General features: G+C 40.0%; 1 protein-coding gene across 2 annotated transcripts in view; it reads left to right on the top strand.

The window, feature by feature from the left end:
• dcbld1 (discoidin, CUB and LCCL domain containing 1) overlaps positions 1-18736 on the top strand; it is an 80031-nt gene extending 61295 nt beyond the window's left edge. For both annotated transcript variants that reach the window (XM_008120393.3, XM_003215598.4), the window contains exons 6-15: positions 680-813; positions 2003-2043; positions 9639-9854; positions 11724-11848; positions 12829-12976; positions 13075-13191; positions 13530-13620; positions 14733-14782; positions 16235-16354; positions 17086-18736. In XM_008120393.3, coding sequence (XP_008118600.1) covers positions 680-813; positions 2003-2043; positions 9639-9854; positions 11724-11848; positions 12829-12976; positions 13075-13191; positions 13530-13620; positions 14733-14782; positions 16235-16354; positions 17086-17600 — 1557 coding nt within the window. In that variant the 3' untranslated portion in view covers positions 17601-18736. The remainder of the gene's footprint in view (positions 1-679; positions 814-2002; positions 2044-9638; positions 9855-11723; positions 11849-12828; positions 12977-13074; positions 13192-13529; positions 13621-14732; positions 14783-16234; positions 16355-17085) is intronic.
• Positions 18737-19016: the final 280 nt, after the last annotated feature.

Here is a 19016-nt window from a genome sequence, read left to right as displayed (position 1 = left end):
GTGTGACTCTGTTCAGTCTTTGGTAAAAGTTGACCATTGAGTTGCACTGGAGGACCTAGAGATTTCTAGAGAGACCATACTAATCAAACTGCAAATAATTAACTCTATGAAAGCTAAACCCACAAATGTGGAAGGATGACAGTCTTCTGAATATGTGTGCCTGTGTGTTTCATGTGTATGTTTGAAGGCCTGTGTTGTAAGGTCTTGGATACAGGCAATTGGCATGGGATTTTTTTCAAGCCATTTCTTATTGTTCAGTTTGTAAAGTAGACATAGCTGAGCTGATGTAGGAGGAAAACCCTCAGCTTTGCCACATGCATGATAGTTGAACTGTCTGCATCAAAACACAGAAGTATGTTGCATCATGCTTCTCTACCTATAGAATGGGAAAGCAACACTTTGTTAATGATTTTCTTAGCAAGCATTAGATGAAGGTGTGTTCCTGCAGTGTAAAATATTAACCTTAGAACATACTTGCTGAACAAGTAAACGTATCTAAGCATTTCAGAATGTTTTCATAGCTTAAGTAATACAGAAGGAATTGCTGCTTTTTCTTTTTAGACTTGAAATTTTTGAAATATATGAGGATGTTTATGGGAGGATGTTTATGTATTTGTTTTGATCCGGCTAACTGTGGGATTCTTGAATGTTAAAATCAAATTTTATGCTATTTGTTCAGACATCTTTATTGTGCAAATCTGCTATACATGCCGGAGTAATTGCCAATGAAGTGGGTGGCCGGATTAGTGTGATTAAGATGAAAGGAACACAGCGATATCAAGGAATCCTGGCCAATGACATACTTTCACAGGAGTAAGTACTGGCCACATTCAGGCACTTTTCACTGAAGATATCTACCAGCATTTTCCTTGTGGATAGAGCTTTTTGAGTCTCTCTCTTGTGTGAGCCATGATTAAATTAGGAAGTCCCTGTTCATCCAGGAAGCTTTGGTTGTGTGCAGACAATGAGACCTCATCGATGTGCTAACATTTGCCTGTGTTCCCAAGAGCAACTGTTTTGCTTCTTCCTGTATGCATGCAAACAAACCAGGAAGTCTGGGATTAACTCTAATTTTCTGTTTTATCTGAACTGGGGAAAGAAAATAAATAGCTTTTTGAACAATGTAAGTTTGTCCCGCTTTAGCTATCATAACAAAAGGTGGCCTCCGGTGGCCTAGGGGATAAAAGCCTTGTGACTTGAAGGTTGGGTTGCTGACCTGAAAGCTGCCAGGTTCGAATCTCACACGGGGAGAGTGCGGATAAGCTCCCTCTTTCAGCTCCAGCTCCATGCGGGGACATGAGAGAAGCCTCCCACAAGGATGGTAAAACATCAAAACATCCGGGCGTCCCCTGGGCAACGTCCTTGCAGGCGGCCAATTCTCTCACTCCAGAAGCAACTCCGGTTGCTCCTGACACACACAAAAAAAGGTTAGGATCAAACGGTTCTGGCCCAATTTACTTATCTGTCCTCATATGAGCCAGCTAGATCCCTAAGATCATCTGGAGAGGCCCTCCTCTCGGTCCCACCTGCCTTGCAGGCGCGGCTGGTGGGAATGAGGGACAGGGCCTTCTCGGTGGTGGCTCCCCGGCTGTGGAACACCCCATTAATATCCGACAAGCCCCAACCCTTCTGGGTTTCAGAAAGGCTGTGAAACATGGCTGTGTGCACAAGCTTTTAATGAGTAATATGATAATGTCGACATGGTCTGATTGAAGGCTGAAGCATGAGGTTTTTAGACAAATGGATCTAATTTACATATGTTTTAAATGTTAGAATGTATTTTAATGATGTATTTTTATAGTTTTAATTGATGATATGTACTGTTTTTGTTTTATTATTATGTTCTTGGCATTAAATGTTGACAACTGTTGTAAGTTGCCCTGAGTCCCCGCAGGTGAGAAGGGAGGGGTATAAATGCCGGAAATAAATAAATAAATAAATAATTTTTTTAAAAAAACAACCCAAATGTTGATTGTAGTGTATCTTTTTTCTTTCTTTCCAGTGGTTCTCTATCAGATAAGCGGTTTATTTTCAATTCAAATGGTAAGAAATGTTCTCTAATTCATACACACTTATGCGCACACAGACGTACTTCTGTTCATTGTAGCTGAAAATATTTTAGGCCTGGTATTACTGATCACTAAGAAATGTGTGACTGCTGCTGCTGCTCAGTCGTTTAGTCATCTCCGACTCTTCGTGACCTCATGGACCAGTCAACGCCAGAACCCCCAGTTCCTTCAAGGTCAAGCCAGTCACTTCAAGGATACCGTCCATCCATCTTGCCCTTGGTCGGCCTCTCTTCCTTTTTCCTTCCATTTTCCCCAGCATCTTGATCTTTTCCAAACTTTCCTGTCTCCTCATGATGTGGCCAAAATACTTCAGCTTTGCCTCTAATATCCTTCCCTCCAGTGAGCAGCCGGGCATTATTTCCTGGAGGATGGACTGGTTGGATCTTCTTGCGGTCCAAGGCACTCTCAGGATTTTCCTCCAACACCACAGTTCAAAAGTGTCTATCTTCCTTCGCTCAGCCTTCCTTATGGTCCAGCTCTCGCATCCATAGGTTACTATGGGGAATACCATTGCTTTGATTATGCGGACCTTGGTTGCCAGTGTGATATCTCTGCTCTTCACTGTTTTGTCAAGGTTGGTCATTGCTCTCCTCCCAAGAAGTAAACGTCTTCTGATTTCCTGGCTGCAGTCTGCATCTGCAGTGATCTTCACGCCTAGAAATATAAAGTCTGTCACTGCCTCCATGTTTTCTCCCTCTATTTGCCAGTTATCAATCAGTCTGGTTGCCATAATCTTGGTTTTCTTGATGTTTAACTTTTGCACTTTCTTCTTTCACCTTGGTGATAAGGCTTCTCGGCTCCTCGCTTTCGGCCATCAGAGTTGTATCGTCTGCATACCTAAGGTTGTTAATGTTTCTTCCAGCAATTTTAACTCTGGCCTTGGATTCCTCAAGCCCCGCATGTTGCATGATGTGTTCTGCGTACAAGTTGAATAGGGAGGGTGAAAGTATGCAGCCCTGCCGCACTCCTTTCCCAATCTTGAACCAGTCTGTTGTTCCGGGATCTGTTCTTACTTTGCCTACTTGGTCTTTATACAGATTTCTCAGGAGATAGACAAGGTGACTTGGTACCCCCATACCACCAAGAACATTCCATAGTTTATTATGATCCACACAGTTGAAGGCTTTAGAATATTTGTGGAGGCGGGGGTGAGACTCTGTTTGCCATCCAGGGTGGGTTCCAAAATCATCATCCTGGTCTCACCGATCCCTCCTTCTCCAGGCTGCCTTTTCATACGGAGAATCAGCACTGGTAAACAAAATGCCGGCAGTCGTAAATTCACCTGAATTCACCGGTACTTAATCTTTATTTACATTGCTATGTACAGTAGCACTCATTAACAATAAGTCCTAGACACATGGCAGTGTCTCCTCGGCCTCGGAGCGGCTGCAAAAACATTCCCCGTCCATCTTCCATGAATGCTCACGCCGACTGCAACTCCTCCCCTGCATTCCACAGATCATGAAGGAAGTCCCGGTCAATCAGACTTGGGCCCATTGGCCCATTGGTCCTGTGTTACATCAATCAAAGCAGGCTCCTTTAACTCCTCCGCTGCTGGAATGCCTTGCCGAAACTCATACAGAAACATTCCCAACAGCCTAGATTGATTTTAACATTTCACACAATTCACAATACCCTGGCAATTTCCCCTCTGAAATGTTTAAATCAATGCTTTACATACTTAAACACTCTACACATTTGCTCAAACTTAGGAACTCAAAACTCTCTCCTGGAGTTCCACAAGCTAACACATGTATACATACAGTCTCTATCAATCACATGTAAACTGCATTGGATAGTCCCAAATTCTTTCTAAATTCTTCATGTTTGGTGACAGGTAAAGCTTTAGTTAAGATATCTGCTATGTTAGCTTCTGTAGGACAAAATTCCAATCTAATCAATTTTTGTTGAACTAGTTGTCTCACTTTTGTTAAACTTTACCCAATGTACTTTGTTCTATACTTCAAATTCTCTGCCTCTACCATGGCAATACATGCTTGTGAATCTTCTTTCACACAGATTGGAGTTTCACACTCTTCTCCCAAGTCCAGCGAAAGCTGTTTCATCCATTGTAATTCACTTACTGCTTCAGCTAGTGCAGCAAACTCAGCTTCTGTTGTGCTTAATGCCACACAACTTTGTTTTCTGGATCTCCATGCTATCATGCTTTCTGCATATTTAATTACTATGCCTGTCACAGATTTACTTTCTTTCTCAGTGGCAAAAGAACTATCTGCAAAACATTCAATCTTTTCTTCACCACCACCTAGGACTAAGCCCTGATCAATTGTTCCTTTCAAATACCTCACAACTCTCTTTAGTGCAATCCAATCGGTCATCCTAGGTTTTGACACTCTCCGACTAAGAAAATTAATTGCAAAACTAATATCTGGCCTCGTATGATTTGAAATGTACATCAAGCTTTTAACGACAGAATGATACACATCTGGTCTCTCGAACAATTTATCTGACTCTAAACTAACGAAATCAGTTGTCATCGGAGTGGAAACAGTTTTAGCATTAGTTAAATTACATTTTTCAATCACTTGCTCAATTTTCTTTCTCTGACTCAAGATGATTATTATACCTTCTTCAGATCTATCAACCTCTAGGCCTACGTAGTTCTTCAGGTGACCTAAATCTTTCATTCTGAACCTATTTCCCAATTCCCTTTGAACCTTTTTAATTGTATCTGTTTCTTGAGCTACAACACATAGGTCATCCACGTAAAGAGGAAGTCCTACCCATTCACCCTTGGTACCTCTTGTGTAAACACATGCATCTGCAATGCTCCTTTTAAACCCAAGTTTACACAATTCATCATGTACACATATGTTCCAACACCTGGCAGATTGACGTAGGCCATATAACGCTTTTCTGAGAAGACAAACTTTGTTACCTTTAACACAAAATCCTGGCGCTTGTTGTTTGGGCAATTCCTGGCAAAATGCCCTGGCCGGTTACAGACAAAACACTGCCGTGTTTTGACTTGAAGAACTGCCTCTTCCTCATTATTCCCAGGAACACCATCTGGACCAAAGCCGGCCACCTGCGCCTCCTCCTGGTCGCACTGCGCCATCGTCTGCTTCTGGGTCTTCTCGAAAGACCTTCGATCCATCTCCTCCAGGATTCTTCCACAAACCAAATCCAATGATAAATCCTGGACTCTTAAATTCTGAAATGAATGCACTAGAAAGTCCCAATCTTCGGACAAACTGCAAAGCACCAAATAACACTTCTGTGCCTCTGAATATCGCAGGCCTCTTTCTTCTGCTCCAACCAATATTTCCTTTAGATTGTCCAAATGCTGTCTGACATCCTGACCTTGAACAAGCTTAGTTGAATACAGCCTCTTAGTCCAAATTATCTGAGACATGCAAGTCTCCCTCTGATGGACATCCCTCAAAGCTTGCCAAATCTCCTCAGGAGTGTCCTTGTTCCTTACATGAACAAGTTGGTTTGGTTGAAGGCACAGTACCAAATATGCTTTGGCTTACCTCCTGTGCTGTGGATTCTGGTAAGTTCCATCTAGGGTACCTTCTAGATCCTCTGTGGCCAGCAGAGATCGCATCATCACTGACCACGAAGCATAGTTACTATCCGACAGCCTCTCCATGCTGGAGATGAAGCTTCTCCCAGCCATCTCAGCCATCAAAAACAACAACAACACCCCAAACCCCCGGTGAATCAGCTGCCTCATTGACTCTCGGTCCCCGAGATCAAGCCGTACTGCTACTCACTCAAGCGCAGACTCAGGCAGTCACAAACTTCTCCCTGCAGCTTCACTGGAGCTCTCTAGGGTCCCCTCCGTCTCTGGATTCCCTCTCTTGGCCGCACAGTAGTTGAAGCTCACCAGCCATGAACATCTCCACTCACTGCGCAGCGGAAGCGTGCTGGGCCCATAACCATTGTGGAGGCGGGGGTGAGACTCTGTTTGCCATCCAGGGTGGGTTCCAAAATCATCATCCTGGTCTCACCGATCCCTCCTTCTCCACGCTGCCTTCTCATATGGAGAATCGGCACTGGTAAACAAAACGCCGGCAGTCGTAAATTCACCTGTATTCAGCAGTACTTAATCTTTATTTACATTGCTATGTACAGTAGCACTCATTAACAATAAGTCCTAGACACATGGCAGTGTCTCCTCGGCCTCGGAGCGGCTGCAAAAACATTCCCCGTCCATCTTCCATGAATGCTCACGCCGACTGCAACTCCTCCCCTGCATTCCACAGATCATGAAGGAAGTCCCGGTCAATCAGACTTGGGCCCATTGGCCCATTGGCCCTGTGTTACATCAGTCAAAGTAGGCTCCTTTAACTCCTCCGCTGCTGGAATGCCTTGCCGAAACTCATACAGAAACATTCCCAACAGCCTAGATTGATTTTAACATTTCACACAATTCACAATACCCTGACAATATTTTTCTGAAACTCCCTGGCTTCCTCCATTATCCAGCGGATATTAGCAATTTGGTCTCTCTTTCCTCTGCCTTTTCTGAACCCAGCTTGGACATCTGGCAACTCTCGCTCCATGTATTGCTGGAGTCTGCCTTGCGGGATCTTGAGCATTACCTTACTGGCGTGGGAAATAAGTGCCACTGTACGAAAGTTTGAGCATTCTTTAGCGTTTCCTTTTTTTGGTATGGGGATATAAATTGATTTTTTCGAATCTGATGGCCAATCTTGTGTTTTCCATATTTGCTGGCATATGGCATGCATCACCTTGACAGCATCACCTTCCAAGATTTTAAACAGCTCAGCTGGGATCCCGTCATCTCCTGTTGCCTTGTTGTTAGCAATGCTTCTTAAGGCCCATTCAACCTCACTCCTCAGGATGTCTGGTTCTAATTCACTCACCACACCGTCAAAGCTATCCTCTATATTATTATCCTTCCTATACAGATCTTCTGTATATTCCCACTACATATTCTTGATCTCCTCAGCTTCTGTTAGGTCCCTGCCATCTTTGTTTTTGATCATGCCCATTTTTGCCTGAAATTTGCCCCCGATGTTTCTTATTTTCTGGAAGAGATCTCTTGTCCTTCCTATCCTATTGTCTTCTTCCACTTCCATGCATTGCTTGTTCAAAAATAGTTCCTTGTCTCTCCTGGCTAACTTCTGGAATTGTGCATTTAATTGGGCATATCTCCCCCTATCGCTGTTTCCTTTAGCCTTCCTTCTTTCTTGGGCTACTTCCAGTGTCTCAACAGACAACCATCTTGCCTTCTTGGTTTTCTTTTTCTTTGGGACGTACTTTGTTGCTGCCTCCTGAACAATGTTATGGATTTCTGTCCATAGTTCTTCTGGGACTCTATTTATTAAATCTAGTCCCTGAAATCTATTCTTCACCTCCACTGCATATTCACTGGGAATATTTGTGAGATCATATCTAATTGGTCTGTGTATTTTCCCCATTCTCTTTAGTCTGATTCTAAATTTTTAATAAGTTCATGATCTGAACTACAGTCAGCTCCAGGTCTTGTTTTCACCGACTGGATGGATGTCCGCCACCTTTGGCTGCAAAGGATGTAGTCAATCTGATTTCAGTGTTGACCATCTGGTGAAGTCCATGTGTAAAGCCGTCTTTTAGGTTGTTGGAAGAGAGTGTTTGTTATGCACATTGAGTTTTCCTGGCAAAATTCTATCAACCTATGTCCTGCTTCATTTTGTTGTCCCAGACCATGCTTGCCTGTGATCCCAGTTATCATTTGACTGCCCACCTTAGCATTCCAATCTCCTGTAATGAGAATAATGTCTCTTTTTGCTGTGTTATCCACTAAGTGCTGCAGTTCCTCATAGAACTTATCTAATTCTGCAGCTGTGGTTGGGGCATATGTTTGGATCACTGTGATGTTAAATGGCTTGCCTTTAACTCGAATTGAGATCATTCTATCATTTTTTGGGTTGTATCCAATCACTGCTTTCACAACTTTATTATTAACTATGAAGGCTACTCCATTTCATCGGTGTTCCTCTTGTCCGCAGTAGTAGATCTGGTGGTCATCTTTTGTGGAGTGGCCCATTCCAGTCCATTTCAGTTCATTGACTCCCAGAATGTCTATCTTTAATCTTGACATCTCACCAATAACCACATCCAGTTTGCCCTGGCTCATAGATTTTACATTCCAGGTTCCTATAGTGTGTTGATCTCTAGAACATCGGATTCGTCCAGCACCGTCGGCCGTTAACCTTCCTTTTGGCTTTGAGCTAACTGCATTATCACATCTGGGGCTACTTGGACTAGTTCTCTGCTCCTCCCCAGTAGCATTTTGACCATCTTCCGACCTGGGGGTCCTATCTTCCGATGGTATACTGACATTTCTCTGGTTGTACTGATCCATATAGTTTTCATGGCAAGAATACTGGGGTGGGTTGCCATTACCTTCCCCAGGGATCGTGCTTGGTCTGTCCTCTCTGCCATGACCTTCCCGTCTTGGGTGGCTCTGCACGGTATAGCTCATGGCTTCATCGAGGCACTCAAGCCCCAGCACCACATCAAGGTAACGATCCAAGCTGGAGAAATGTGTGACTAGCATGTATGAATCAAGGCATTTTAAAACAAGGTAGTGGGTGAACAAACATGCAAATGCAACATACTCTGTAACTATGTTCAGAGCCCTCATGTTTTTAATTTTAATACTTTTTAAATACTGTTAATTCTGTTTAATTCTGTTTTAATGTTTTTTTGTTTTTAGGTTTTAAATGATATTGTATTGGCTTTATTGTTAGCTGCTTTGATTCTTCTTTTTAGAGAGATAAAGCAGGATGATGAGGATGATGATAATGATAAGAACAATACTGTTCAGGGGTAAACATATGAAGCAGTGAGACTGTTATATCAGTAGGGGCTCCCAGTATGGTATGCAGTCCAATCAGAATATAGACAAGAGTAAGAGCACTCTTTCTCTCTTCTTTTGTGTAAAAACTACTATATTAATGATGCCTCCAGAGAGCTTTTAAACATGATTCATCTAATACATTACCATGAATCTAGTCTACTATCAGCTTTCCCCAACTGTTACACTTTCTTCAAAGCAGTACTTGAACCCTGTATTGGATACAAATCAAAGCATTCATGATTCATTGTTCACCATCTGTTTTGTTTGTTTTGCAGTGGAAACGTATTTGTTTATCAGTCCCATTTTTCTCTCTTTCCCCCACCTATAAATTCCTTTTTTTGCTTTCAATACTTAGATATCCTTCCAGAAAGCTTTTAATCTTGAACAAGACTTATGTCAAATGCATGGGTTTTGCATATCAAATGGGACTTTATCTCAGATTAGGATCACGGGGTCAGTGGAAAAAGCAAATATTTACAGGAGCTATTGGTGTGATCCAAACAGTATATGATCCACTGATAAAAGTAATCCAGTTTACTGAATGAAGGCTGTCCTTACTGTTCTTCAATAGAAGCCAGCAATATAACCTAATCTGTCATTTGCCCTATGTGGCGTGGTCAGTGGTGAGGGATGATGGATTACATTTGGAAGGCTACAAGTTACCACATTTATTTCCTAGTATGCATGTATACAAATTTTGAGGTGGATTTTTTTGACTTTTGAATTTTAAGGTTGCAATAAATCATTGGGTCTAGAAGGAGGAGACACTTCAAAGGGTCACATCACTTCGTCTTCATTCTGGGAGGAAACCAATGAAATTGGAGAGGTGACTCAGTGGTCTCCTGATAAGGCCTGGCTCAAAGTTCAAGGACCATCCTGGGCCGCCAATCAGAGCAACCATCGCCAGTGGCTGGAAATTGACTTGGGGGAGAGAACAAGAATAACAGGTCTGTTAACTGCCAAGCAGATTGTGTTCTTATCTGTTTGAATTTACTATGGTTTTGATAAGCATCATTCAGATGTAAAACATGCTCAGATGCACTTTGCTTGCTATTTTGTAAGCTAGAGTTTTGTGAGGTTAAATGCTGTGGAGGGGTACATATCAATGCAAGCCACAATTAAAAGTGTAATGTTTTAGGAAAGTGTCCTGCCATGCCTCTCTGCTATCACTGCAGTTATTACCCATAAAAATGTCATTATTCAAATTGTACCCTGCCTTCACTAGCAGAGACAATTCGAAATGCAATGCTATGCCTTTAGACCAGATTCCTCTGCATTCATCACAGCAGTTTGGGACCAATAAGTTTTTCTAGTAACACAGTAAGAAGTGATTTATGGTTGGATAAAATGCAGAAGGCTCATTATAGCTGGTTTGTGGTGTGCTCCTCTTATCAACTGCTATTCAGCCTTTATTGGTGGAATGTAGAAAGGAATTTTCCAAACCCATGTCTTCTGTTGTCCTTTTGGAACTATGTAATTGGTTGTAACTTATTATTTAAACATTCTCAGAGAGGTAGATGGACAAAACAAAACATAGCTGATTCCACTGCAGCTCTTGGACTGTCAATGGCATTTTGTTTAATCCCTTTTTTGTCTCATACATTTTAATGTTATCGGGAGTATCTTGGGTTTCTTTTGCTTACTGAAAGATGGGCTGCACTTTCAAGAAATACTCTCAGATTTATGAGGAGTGTGAAGAGCCATTGCTGCTCAAAAATAATATAATGTAGGGCACTAGCTTGTTGTATAAAAAAGACAAAATTCATCCTGGAAACTCCCAGAAATCTTCAAATGATGCCTTTGCTACCCTCACACAAGAAAGTTACACAAACAATATATATATATATAGAGAGAGAGAGAGAGTACACACACAGTCATATGAAATTCTTAGACATTTAACCTGAGGCCTGATTTTCACAAAGATTGTACTTATTCCTTACTTAGAGCTGAATCACCAGGCGGAATGGGATTCAAATAGCTGAGTGTAGCCTAGCTATCCTATTGCATTTTCCTTATTGCAGGCATGGGAAACTTCGGCCCTCCAGGTGTTTTGGACTTCCAACTCCCACAATTCCTAACAGGTCTGAGGCTGTTAGGAATTGTGGGAGTTGAAATCCAAAACACCGGGCGGGTCGAAGTTTGCCCAAGCCTGCCTTATTGCCTTATCTATTTACAAATATTTATAATATACTTCAGTTGGAAAATTTCAGATCAGTATTACTTTATGCACAACTCTTTCCAGTCTTTGAAATTTTGTTTGTTGCCTTTATGTGAAAAGTGTGACAGAAAGCACTTCTAAACATCAAGATGCAAAAGGCAGAAAGCTTCTATTGACCATGGCTCCATGTCCTTTATAAGTCTTGAAACCAGCATCTCCATACCATACCTGACAGTCGCAATACAAAAAATGTTAAATACACTTAATTCTACTGAAAAAAAAAAACTCTTGTTAGGTTGAAGTATGTTAGAAATATTTGTAAATAAATAAGGAAATAAATAGTTTGCTCATTAGCACTGAAGATTATATTTGTTTAAAATATTTGCACAACTTAATTGTAGTAATCAAGCTTGCACATGTGCAAGTCCCCACTTCTGCATATACCATCACAAATTCATAGATGCTTTTCACTGTTTTTATTTTAAATTGGAGAGTCCCAGCTTGTATATGTGGGGATGCAGCGTAATGGTGAAAGTGATAGTGTGTCATAAAGCTAAAGATTTTCAAAAATATGTCTTTTAATAATATGAACAAGTTGCTATTTCTTTTTTAATTGACAAAAAAACTTACCATCTTTTTTTACTTTTTTTCTTAAAAGGAATTAGAACTACAGGGTCCACTATGCTGAATTTTAACTATTATGTTAAGACCTTCATTGTGAACTATAAAAATAACAACTCAAAATGGAGGGTTTACAAAGGAATCCTGAGCAATGAAGAAAAGGTAATTAAGTGGAAGATGGAAGGGGAAGAGCCAAAAACACAAGGTGGTGGGATACTTTGTCTTCCAATTGGCACTTCATTACCAACGGCTATCTATCTTTTTCTTTATATAATAAAGGGTTGCAGCCCACTGCATGGGTATGTTTAAATCCCATTGACTCCTGCAAGATAAAGTAGCCTTATAATGCACAGGTTTTCAGTCTAGTTTTGACTGAGTAATGGGTTATTTGTTTTATACATTACATTAGGAAAACTTGTTTCATAATGATGATCGTGTTGCAGAAACATTTGTAATAATAGAAGAAGAGATATGGTCTCCTTGATAATATAGTTTAAGCTTGAAGAAACTGTGAAAAGTACAATATATGAACAGCGGCAATGAGTCACAAAGTCAAATGTACTCAAGTGCCCTCTGCACCGTATTCTCCACAGATGGAGAAAGCATTTTAACAGTCTCGCACATGTACACACAAACAGCCAGAGGCCTAAGTGGATAAACCCTCTCCCTTGCATGAAACTGGGGGCATTGAGCCAGATCAGATGATTTTCAGGGAGAAAAGCTGTCTTAGTCACATGCTGCGGGATGAGGAGAATTAGAAAGCACTGTATAGGAGATGCAGAATGAGTTGATTAACACATTTAATGGCAGCTCTAGCTCTTGATCTAGCAACAAAACCTCTGTATTGTCACAATTCTCACTCTTCTGTATTGGCTATACTATTTGAATGAGAGGAAAGTGTCTTCAACAGCTCAAGTTACAGATAGCCTTCACAGTTCTTTGCACCCCCCAACTTCTCTCCATCCATTTCCTGTTTTGTGGAAGAATAGGGGATAATACCCCCTAATCCATCCAATTCTCCAGATTTCAAACTTGTTGCTCCATAGTATTCATTATTCATGTGTATGCTTGTGTAGGGAGTGTTCATTTGCTTTCAGTATGTGTGATCTAAACATAGGTTTCATGTTTATTTCAAATTATAGATATTCAAAGCTAATTCAAATCATGGCAGTATAGTACGGAATAATTTCATTCCTCCCATAGTCGCTCGATATGTGAAGATTATTCCCCAGAGCTGGCACAAAAGAATTGCTCTGAAGGTGGAACTTCTTGGTTGTCGTATTGCTCAAGGTAAGCCATTTTTATCTTTAGAAATATTTGATAGCCAATAGAATATGAGTGCAACACAAATCTCTTAAGGTTCACCGGATTTTGTTTTCTCTCTTCAGTGAACAACTCCATTATTTATCCAATCTGGCAAAGACCAAGTCAAAGTACAGGTGTTTCAGTCAGAAAAGAAGACAAAACAATTACAGAACCTCTGCCTCCAGAAGAAAATAACCTAGGTACTTAGCACTCTTACTAACTTTTAAGTCTTCAGGAATTAGACTAATGCTTTCAGAATTTATCATCCATGTTGGTTCTTGCACTTGAGCATATTAAGTTAATGAAAAGTAAAGACTTAAAATGATTGTAATCTGTTCCTTGTTTTCAAATATTGGGGACATAAGTTGTGAACAGTTATTTTCCTTATGTTCAAAATTATTTTTAGAATATATGCTTTTCTGCATACCAGCACAATGTGATTTATTTATTTATTTATTTATTTATACAGCTCAACTCTGAAACAAGTTTTTACAACTTGGGTTTTTGCTTATTTTAGCTTTGGGTTCTCTTTCTTTAGGAGTGAAACTGACTGTTATAATTGTTCCAGTCTTAGTGGTGCTTTTTTTGTTCTTGATATCTGGAATTTGTATCTCTGCTGCCATGCGAAAGTAAGTGACAATTTCTTTTTCGAGCTGAAAAGTGTGACCCTTCTCATGTGAATCCCTTCTCATGTATCGTTGTTCACAGAGCAATTATCAGATTTACTGGATACTACTTGCAGTGAGAGTTGGGTTCTCGGTTCTCGTCTGAGCCATTGTTGTCATAAGGCAGGAAGAAGCAAAGACATAACAAGAAGCCCTATTGATAATTACTCAGTTATTTGCATGGATAATTAATTTAGAATGTGAAGCTGTGGCCATGTTCTGCTTGTAAGAAACAGGTTCAGAAATAATAATAGCAATAGTTTCGACATTATATATCGCAGTTAGGGATGTGCAAGTAAGCTCAAGTTAGCATCCATAACTGTTCCATATGCATTATCACTAAGTAATTGCTGATATGACACTCTTGCCACAGTCATAAATGCCCTCTTAAACCTACTTTACCAGGTATCATTTGCATCAGGTAAAGAAAGTTGGTTCTGCTGATGTTTGGGGCACGGATGCATGATGTGACAATCCTTCTCCCTCCTATGACAATCCGAGGCTTGGCCCCTGTCACAATTCATATCTTCTCTATTAGCAAAAATAATTCATCATTATTTAAAGGCTGCATTCTTTTTAGAGCAACTAAATAGAATTTAGTTTACATTAGCCCTTCATGATCATACAGTGGTATTTGTTACTTGTACGGATGTTCTACTAAGTAACAATGTCTTTTATTTAGCAATAACATAAGCCAAAACATCCAGAGAATATGCTTGAAAACTTTTTAATGCTTTACATGAAAATAACAAGTTCTTTTCCTTGGTCTGTTGGTTTGTTTGTTTTTCATCATCAGTGATTTATTTTTTATATTAAATATTAAATGCAACATGCAATCTATTTAAAGTTTTGCCCCTAAGCATTCATACTAAGAAACAAATCCATTGTAATTGTATTAGGAAGGCTGGACATTATACTTGACTACTGGATAAAATGATATGCCAATGGCCAGTACATTTAGCCACACTTAGTGGACCTTGAGCACATCCATGGCAGCAAAGCTTGAGGATGCTAACAGGAATTTGCAGGGTGACCCACTTCAGAGAAATACTCTAAAACCTTTTTCTTCATTATAGGAAAGGAAAGAAAGGTGTTGCATATGGTTCCTGCAGCACAGGGAAACCAGGTTAGTAGTAAAAAAAAATGCCCTTTTTTGACATGGTAAGAACAAATGGCCAAAATCTGATCAGTATTCTCAACTAAGGTAGATTTATTGCATCAGTTCTGGAATGAATGTTAAATCAGTAGTTGATTCGTTAGGTCCACTTTAATTACGACTATCAGTTGAATTCCAACTAATGTTTCCTATTATATGTCAGTAATATGTTTTCCACAGGTATTTGGAGTACCCTCCTTTGATATGTTTGCCCCCCCCCCCCCCCCAATTCCCAACCATAGTAGCCTGATATGGGAGGATTGTTCCACAGAGCTGGCACAAAAGAATAAAAAACATGGAGCTTTTGTTCTTAATTTTGGGGTGCTATTGGAACATACAGATAGCCGCTAGTTCCAACTTTCCTTTTTTCATCTTTTTGATCCTTGGTTCACAGTGACTGATTTGCAAAAAAATTGCATGCGCATTCAGTGACTGCGATCCTGTTACTCCTAGCTAGATTAATGTAGTGAATCAATTGTTGAATGATGGATAAACACACAGCTCATTCCTTCAGTGGATCTACTCTAGTCAGGAGTGACAGTAGGATTGAGATGAGGAGTGGGCAACTGTTGGAGTGCACATTACCCACCCACCAGAATAACTTGAGGAAAAACACACACAACCCCCACTGCAAATATGCACTCCAAACCATGCTTTAGGCCTAGTTACTTCCTTTTTGCCCTGGTTTTTAAAAAGCTATTCCTTAGCCTAAATTAGACTGGAGGAGCCAACATAGAGAAAATTGCCCCAGGGGGCATCTGAGGGCATTTTGATGCAAAGAAAATATTGAAAGGAACAAAACAAACCTTTGACCCTAGGGGGTCTTGAGATCCACATCTGGGTCATGGCTGCACTTTGCCCATCCCTAGTTTAGACCATTATTCCCTACTAGAGATTTACTTGGATAATCGGAAACCTAAGATATTTGAGAAACATTTTTAGTGTTATGCTTTTGTTTCCCTTCATCACCATGTTGTTTCCATGAGATAACTTGCTGCAATTATTATTATTATTACTCCATGCCTTTCTCCCCATGGAGACTCAAGACTGACAAGTTTAAAAAGAGCAGTACAAAGGTTAAAAAAACAATAAAATAACAGTATGTTAAAAACAAAATTAAAATACCGCAAATACACTAAAATAGCCTTTAAAACTCATATCCTGCCCCCTGTCCCACCCAGCCTCCCCAGCGCCTGCCTCTTATCCTTCCCCAAAAGACTGTTGGCAGAAGAAGGTCTTGACCAGAAGGCCAGCAGGGATGGGGTCATCCTGGTCTGTCTTGAGAGGAAGTTCTCACAGTTTTTGGCTCTTTCTGAAAAGGGCCTTTTTTATTCTCAGTATAGGCTATAACTTAAATTTGGTAAGTTCTTGAGAAGCAGGTATAACATAATACAGTTTTGAACTGTTAGCTTTTTGTTCTAGGTTTCTGGAAACAAATCAAGCATCCCTTTATCAGACATCCATCTACTGAGTTCACCATCAGTTATAATAATGAAAAGGAAATTCCTCAAAAGTTAGATTTGGTCACAAGAGACGTGGCAGGTAACACCACTTTCCTTTGAATACAGTTGATATGTAGAGTGTAAGTGTGCAAAGAATGGGTTTAATCTCACCACTCATGACTAGTGAAAATTCAGTATGATTGTGGTACATAAATTTATCTGCTTAGACATTTTTCATCAATCCTAAATAGAGTACACACATGTGAGTGAGATTTAGCATTCTGTTCTTTTATAGAATTTGGTGTCCTATGTTACCTTAAGTGGATTCTTACTTTATTTAATTACTGTAGCTGTAATTCACGATTAGTTATGGATGTGTAACCTAGGGTTTTTATAAATAACTAATTCCACAGCAACTGCAGTGCCAGAAGTGATGAATAAGCATCTTAACTATTCCACATTGATGGCACTTATCAACTCAGTCCATTCCCCTTTTAAAGTTGTCCAATTTGGCAACCTTCACTACATTATGTGGCCATTATTGAGCTCATTTGGGGATGAGACCCACAATTTAAGAAACAGTGATCTAGATTAATTACTTTGTATTCAGAGTACATTAAAAGTTAGTTTTCTAAGCAGTGTGTGAAGGGTGGACCTGCCCTGTGGTGGAGGGGAAATTGTAACTATTCTGTAACTATTTCCACAAGGGAAGTAATACAGCAGAATTCATAAAAGGCATTATGTTACCGCAGTGATGGATGTGGCAATCTTAGGTAGTCGCCGACATCTAGTCTCGTCTGAATTTCAGAGCTGCCTTTTCTTTTCCATCAGATTATCAGCAGCCTCTCATGATAGGAACTGGGACAGTAACTCGAAAGGGATCCACCTTCAGACCAATGGATACAGAGGATGAGAAGAAAGGTAGCATAGAGACTGGGAACCACTATCTCTGTCCACCAAGAGCCAATCGTCATGATTATGCCCTACCTTTAACCAGTCAAGAGCCTGAATATGCCACTCCTATCATAGAGCGGCATATAGGAAGAGAAAATGCTCAGCCTTCAGAGAGCTGCTACAACATTCCCACTGTTTCTGCAACTCATAAATACTCTGTTTCTGCAGGCAGCTTCCCTGCCTTGTGCAAGAGTGATTCTGAAAGTGGAGACTATCAGACACCCCAAAATCAGAAGGAATATGATAAGCCAAAAAATAATACTTTGCCCATGGTGGACTATAGCACTGGCTACCAGAAGCCCCAGACTGGTTCAGGGATATGTGAGGGCTATTCAACACCCAGATACTACCTGAAACCGATAAACCAGACTGCAATGACAGCTCTCCTATAACCTAGAGACCAAAGAAGAACTTGGCTGCCCTTGTGGTCCAGACACTGGAATGGACTTTCATCAAAACTATGCTTGCTTTTGTACAAGGATGGTGACTATCTGGTGGACAAAAGCTAGAGTCTACAGTTCATCACTCAAGCCTTCCCAGAGAGGTCTACAAGAAGTCAGTTCTCTGTAGCTGTGATATTGGTGCTCAAATCTAATGTTGTGCAATGTGTATATATGTTTTTTAATTTAAGAAAAGTAACTTAAATGATTCCATTATTTTGTTTTGTTTTGATATGTGTGTGTATGTGTCCACACGCATGTGTGTGTGTGTGTGTGTGAAGGAGGTGTATTGATGAGATTATTTCTGGGAAAATGGAATTTAGGGAATGCATATTACACTAACCAGTGTTTTTGCCCCAAGCTTCTTCCTCAAGTGTCCTTTTCATAAAAGGTCTTTAAAACTCAGTATACAAAACTGCAGGTAATCAGGGCTAAAAAAACAAAAATATTTCATTCTGTGCTCCCACAGTACCAATTGAGAGTTAACAAAAACTGGATATTAATGTGTCTGAAGTTATGTAAATTAGGCAGTAACCTTTTCATCTTTGGCTAATGTTTTATTAACCCACTTGCCAAGAGATGGATAAGACATTGACCAAATATTATTTTATTCATTATCACTTCAGAGAATTCAGCAGACACTATTAATACTCCTTCAAGCATACCTATGCAACCCTAAAACCAACTATAAAGCAATTTTTGCAACTGTAAAGATGTATTAGTTGTTCATACCAAAAGGCAGCATGGTGTAGTAGTTTGATTAACCAGAAGTCCTGTTTTGGTGTATGATCTAGCATAGAATCTTCCAGTTTCTTCTTTTTTCTGCCTCTGTACTTGAATATAAGCTTGGATAAGGGTTATTTTGATGGGTTTTCTCTAAAGTCTTATTGATACCAGACTTTGCATTATATCCTTGGGCTGTTTTTGCTGCATCTTTCCTTACTGTTCATATCTCTCAATTTCTTCTTTGATTTACATTTCCTGAGTAAAACACAGTGTAAACTGACTCATAATATCCCATTCCTGTCCACTTCAGCTAACTCACCCCATGTACTACAATGTTTATATATTTCTTTACTTATTTTGTCTCCTGATTCATGCTTCTTGTGTTCCACCTTGCAATAATATGCGTTGTGCAACTTCAGACTTTCCCTTCACTTCTGAGCATATTCATGGCTGAACGCACCAATAACCATACACAGAGGCCAGAATCTATCTAATATCTTTATTAAGGAAATATATAAAGTTAATAAAAGCAAGTGTAGGAAATAGTTCAGAAGTAGACCTTTCAGGAAAGGTCAAAATTAGTCCAAAGAAACAATGTCCAATATGAAATATTAAGGTCCAAAGTTGTAATCCAATAATCGA

The sequence above is a fragment of the Anolis carolinensis genome, chromosome 1 (genome assembly GCF_035594765.1).
Source record: "Anolis carolinensis isolate JA03-04 chromosome 1, rAnoCar3.1.pri, whole genome shotgun sequence".
In the NCBI taxonomy this organism is placed as follows: Eukaryota; Metazoa; Chordata; class Lepidosauria; order Squamata; family Dactyloidae; genus Anolis; species Anolis carolinensis.
Note: the sequence above shows the minus strand (reverse complement) of the source record. Positions and strands in the feature narration are given on the sequence as shown.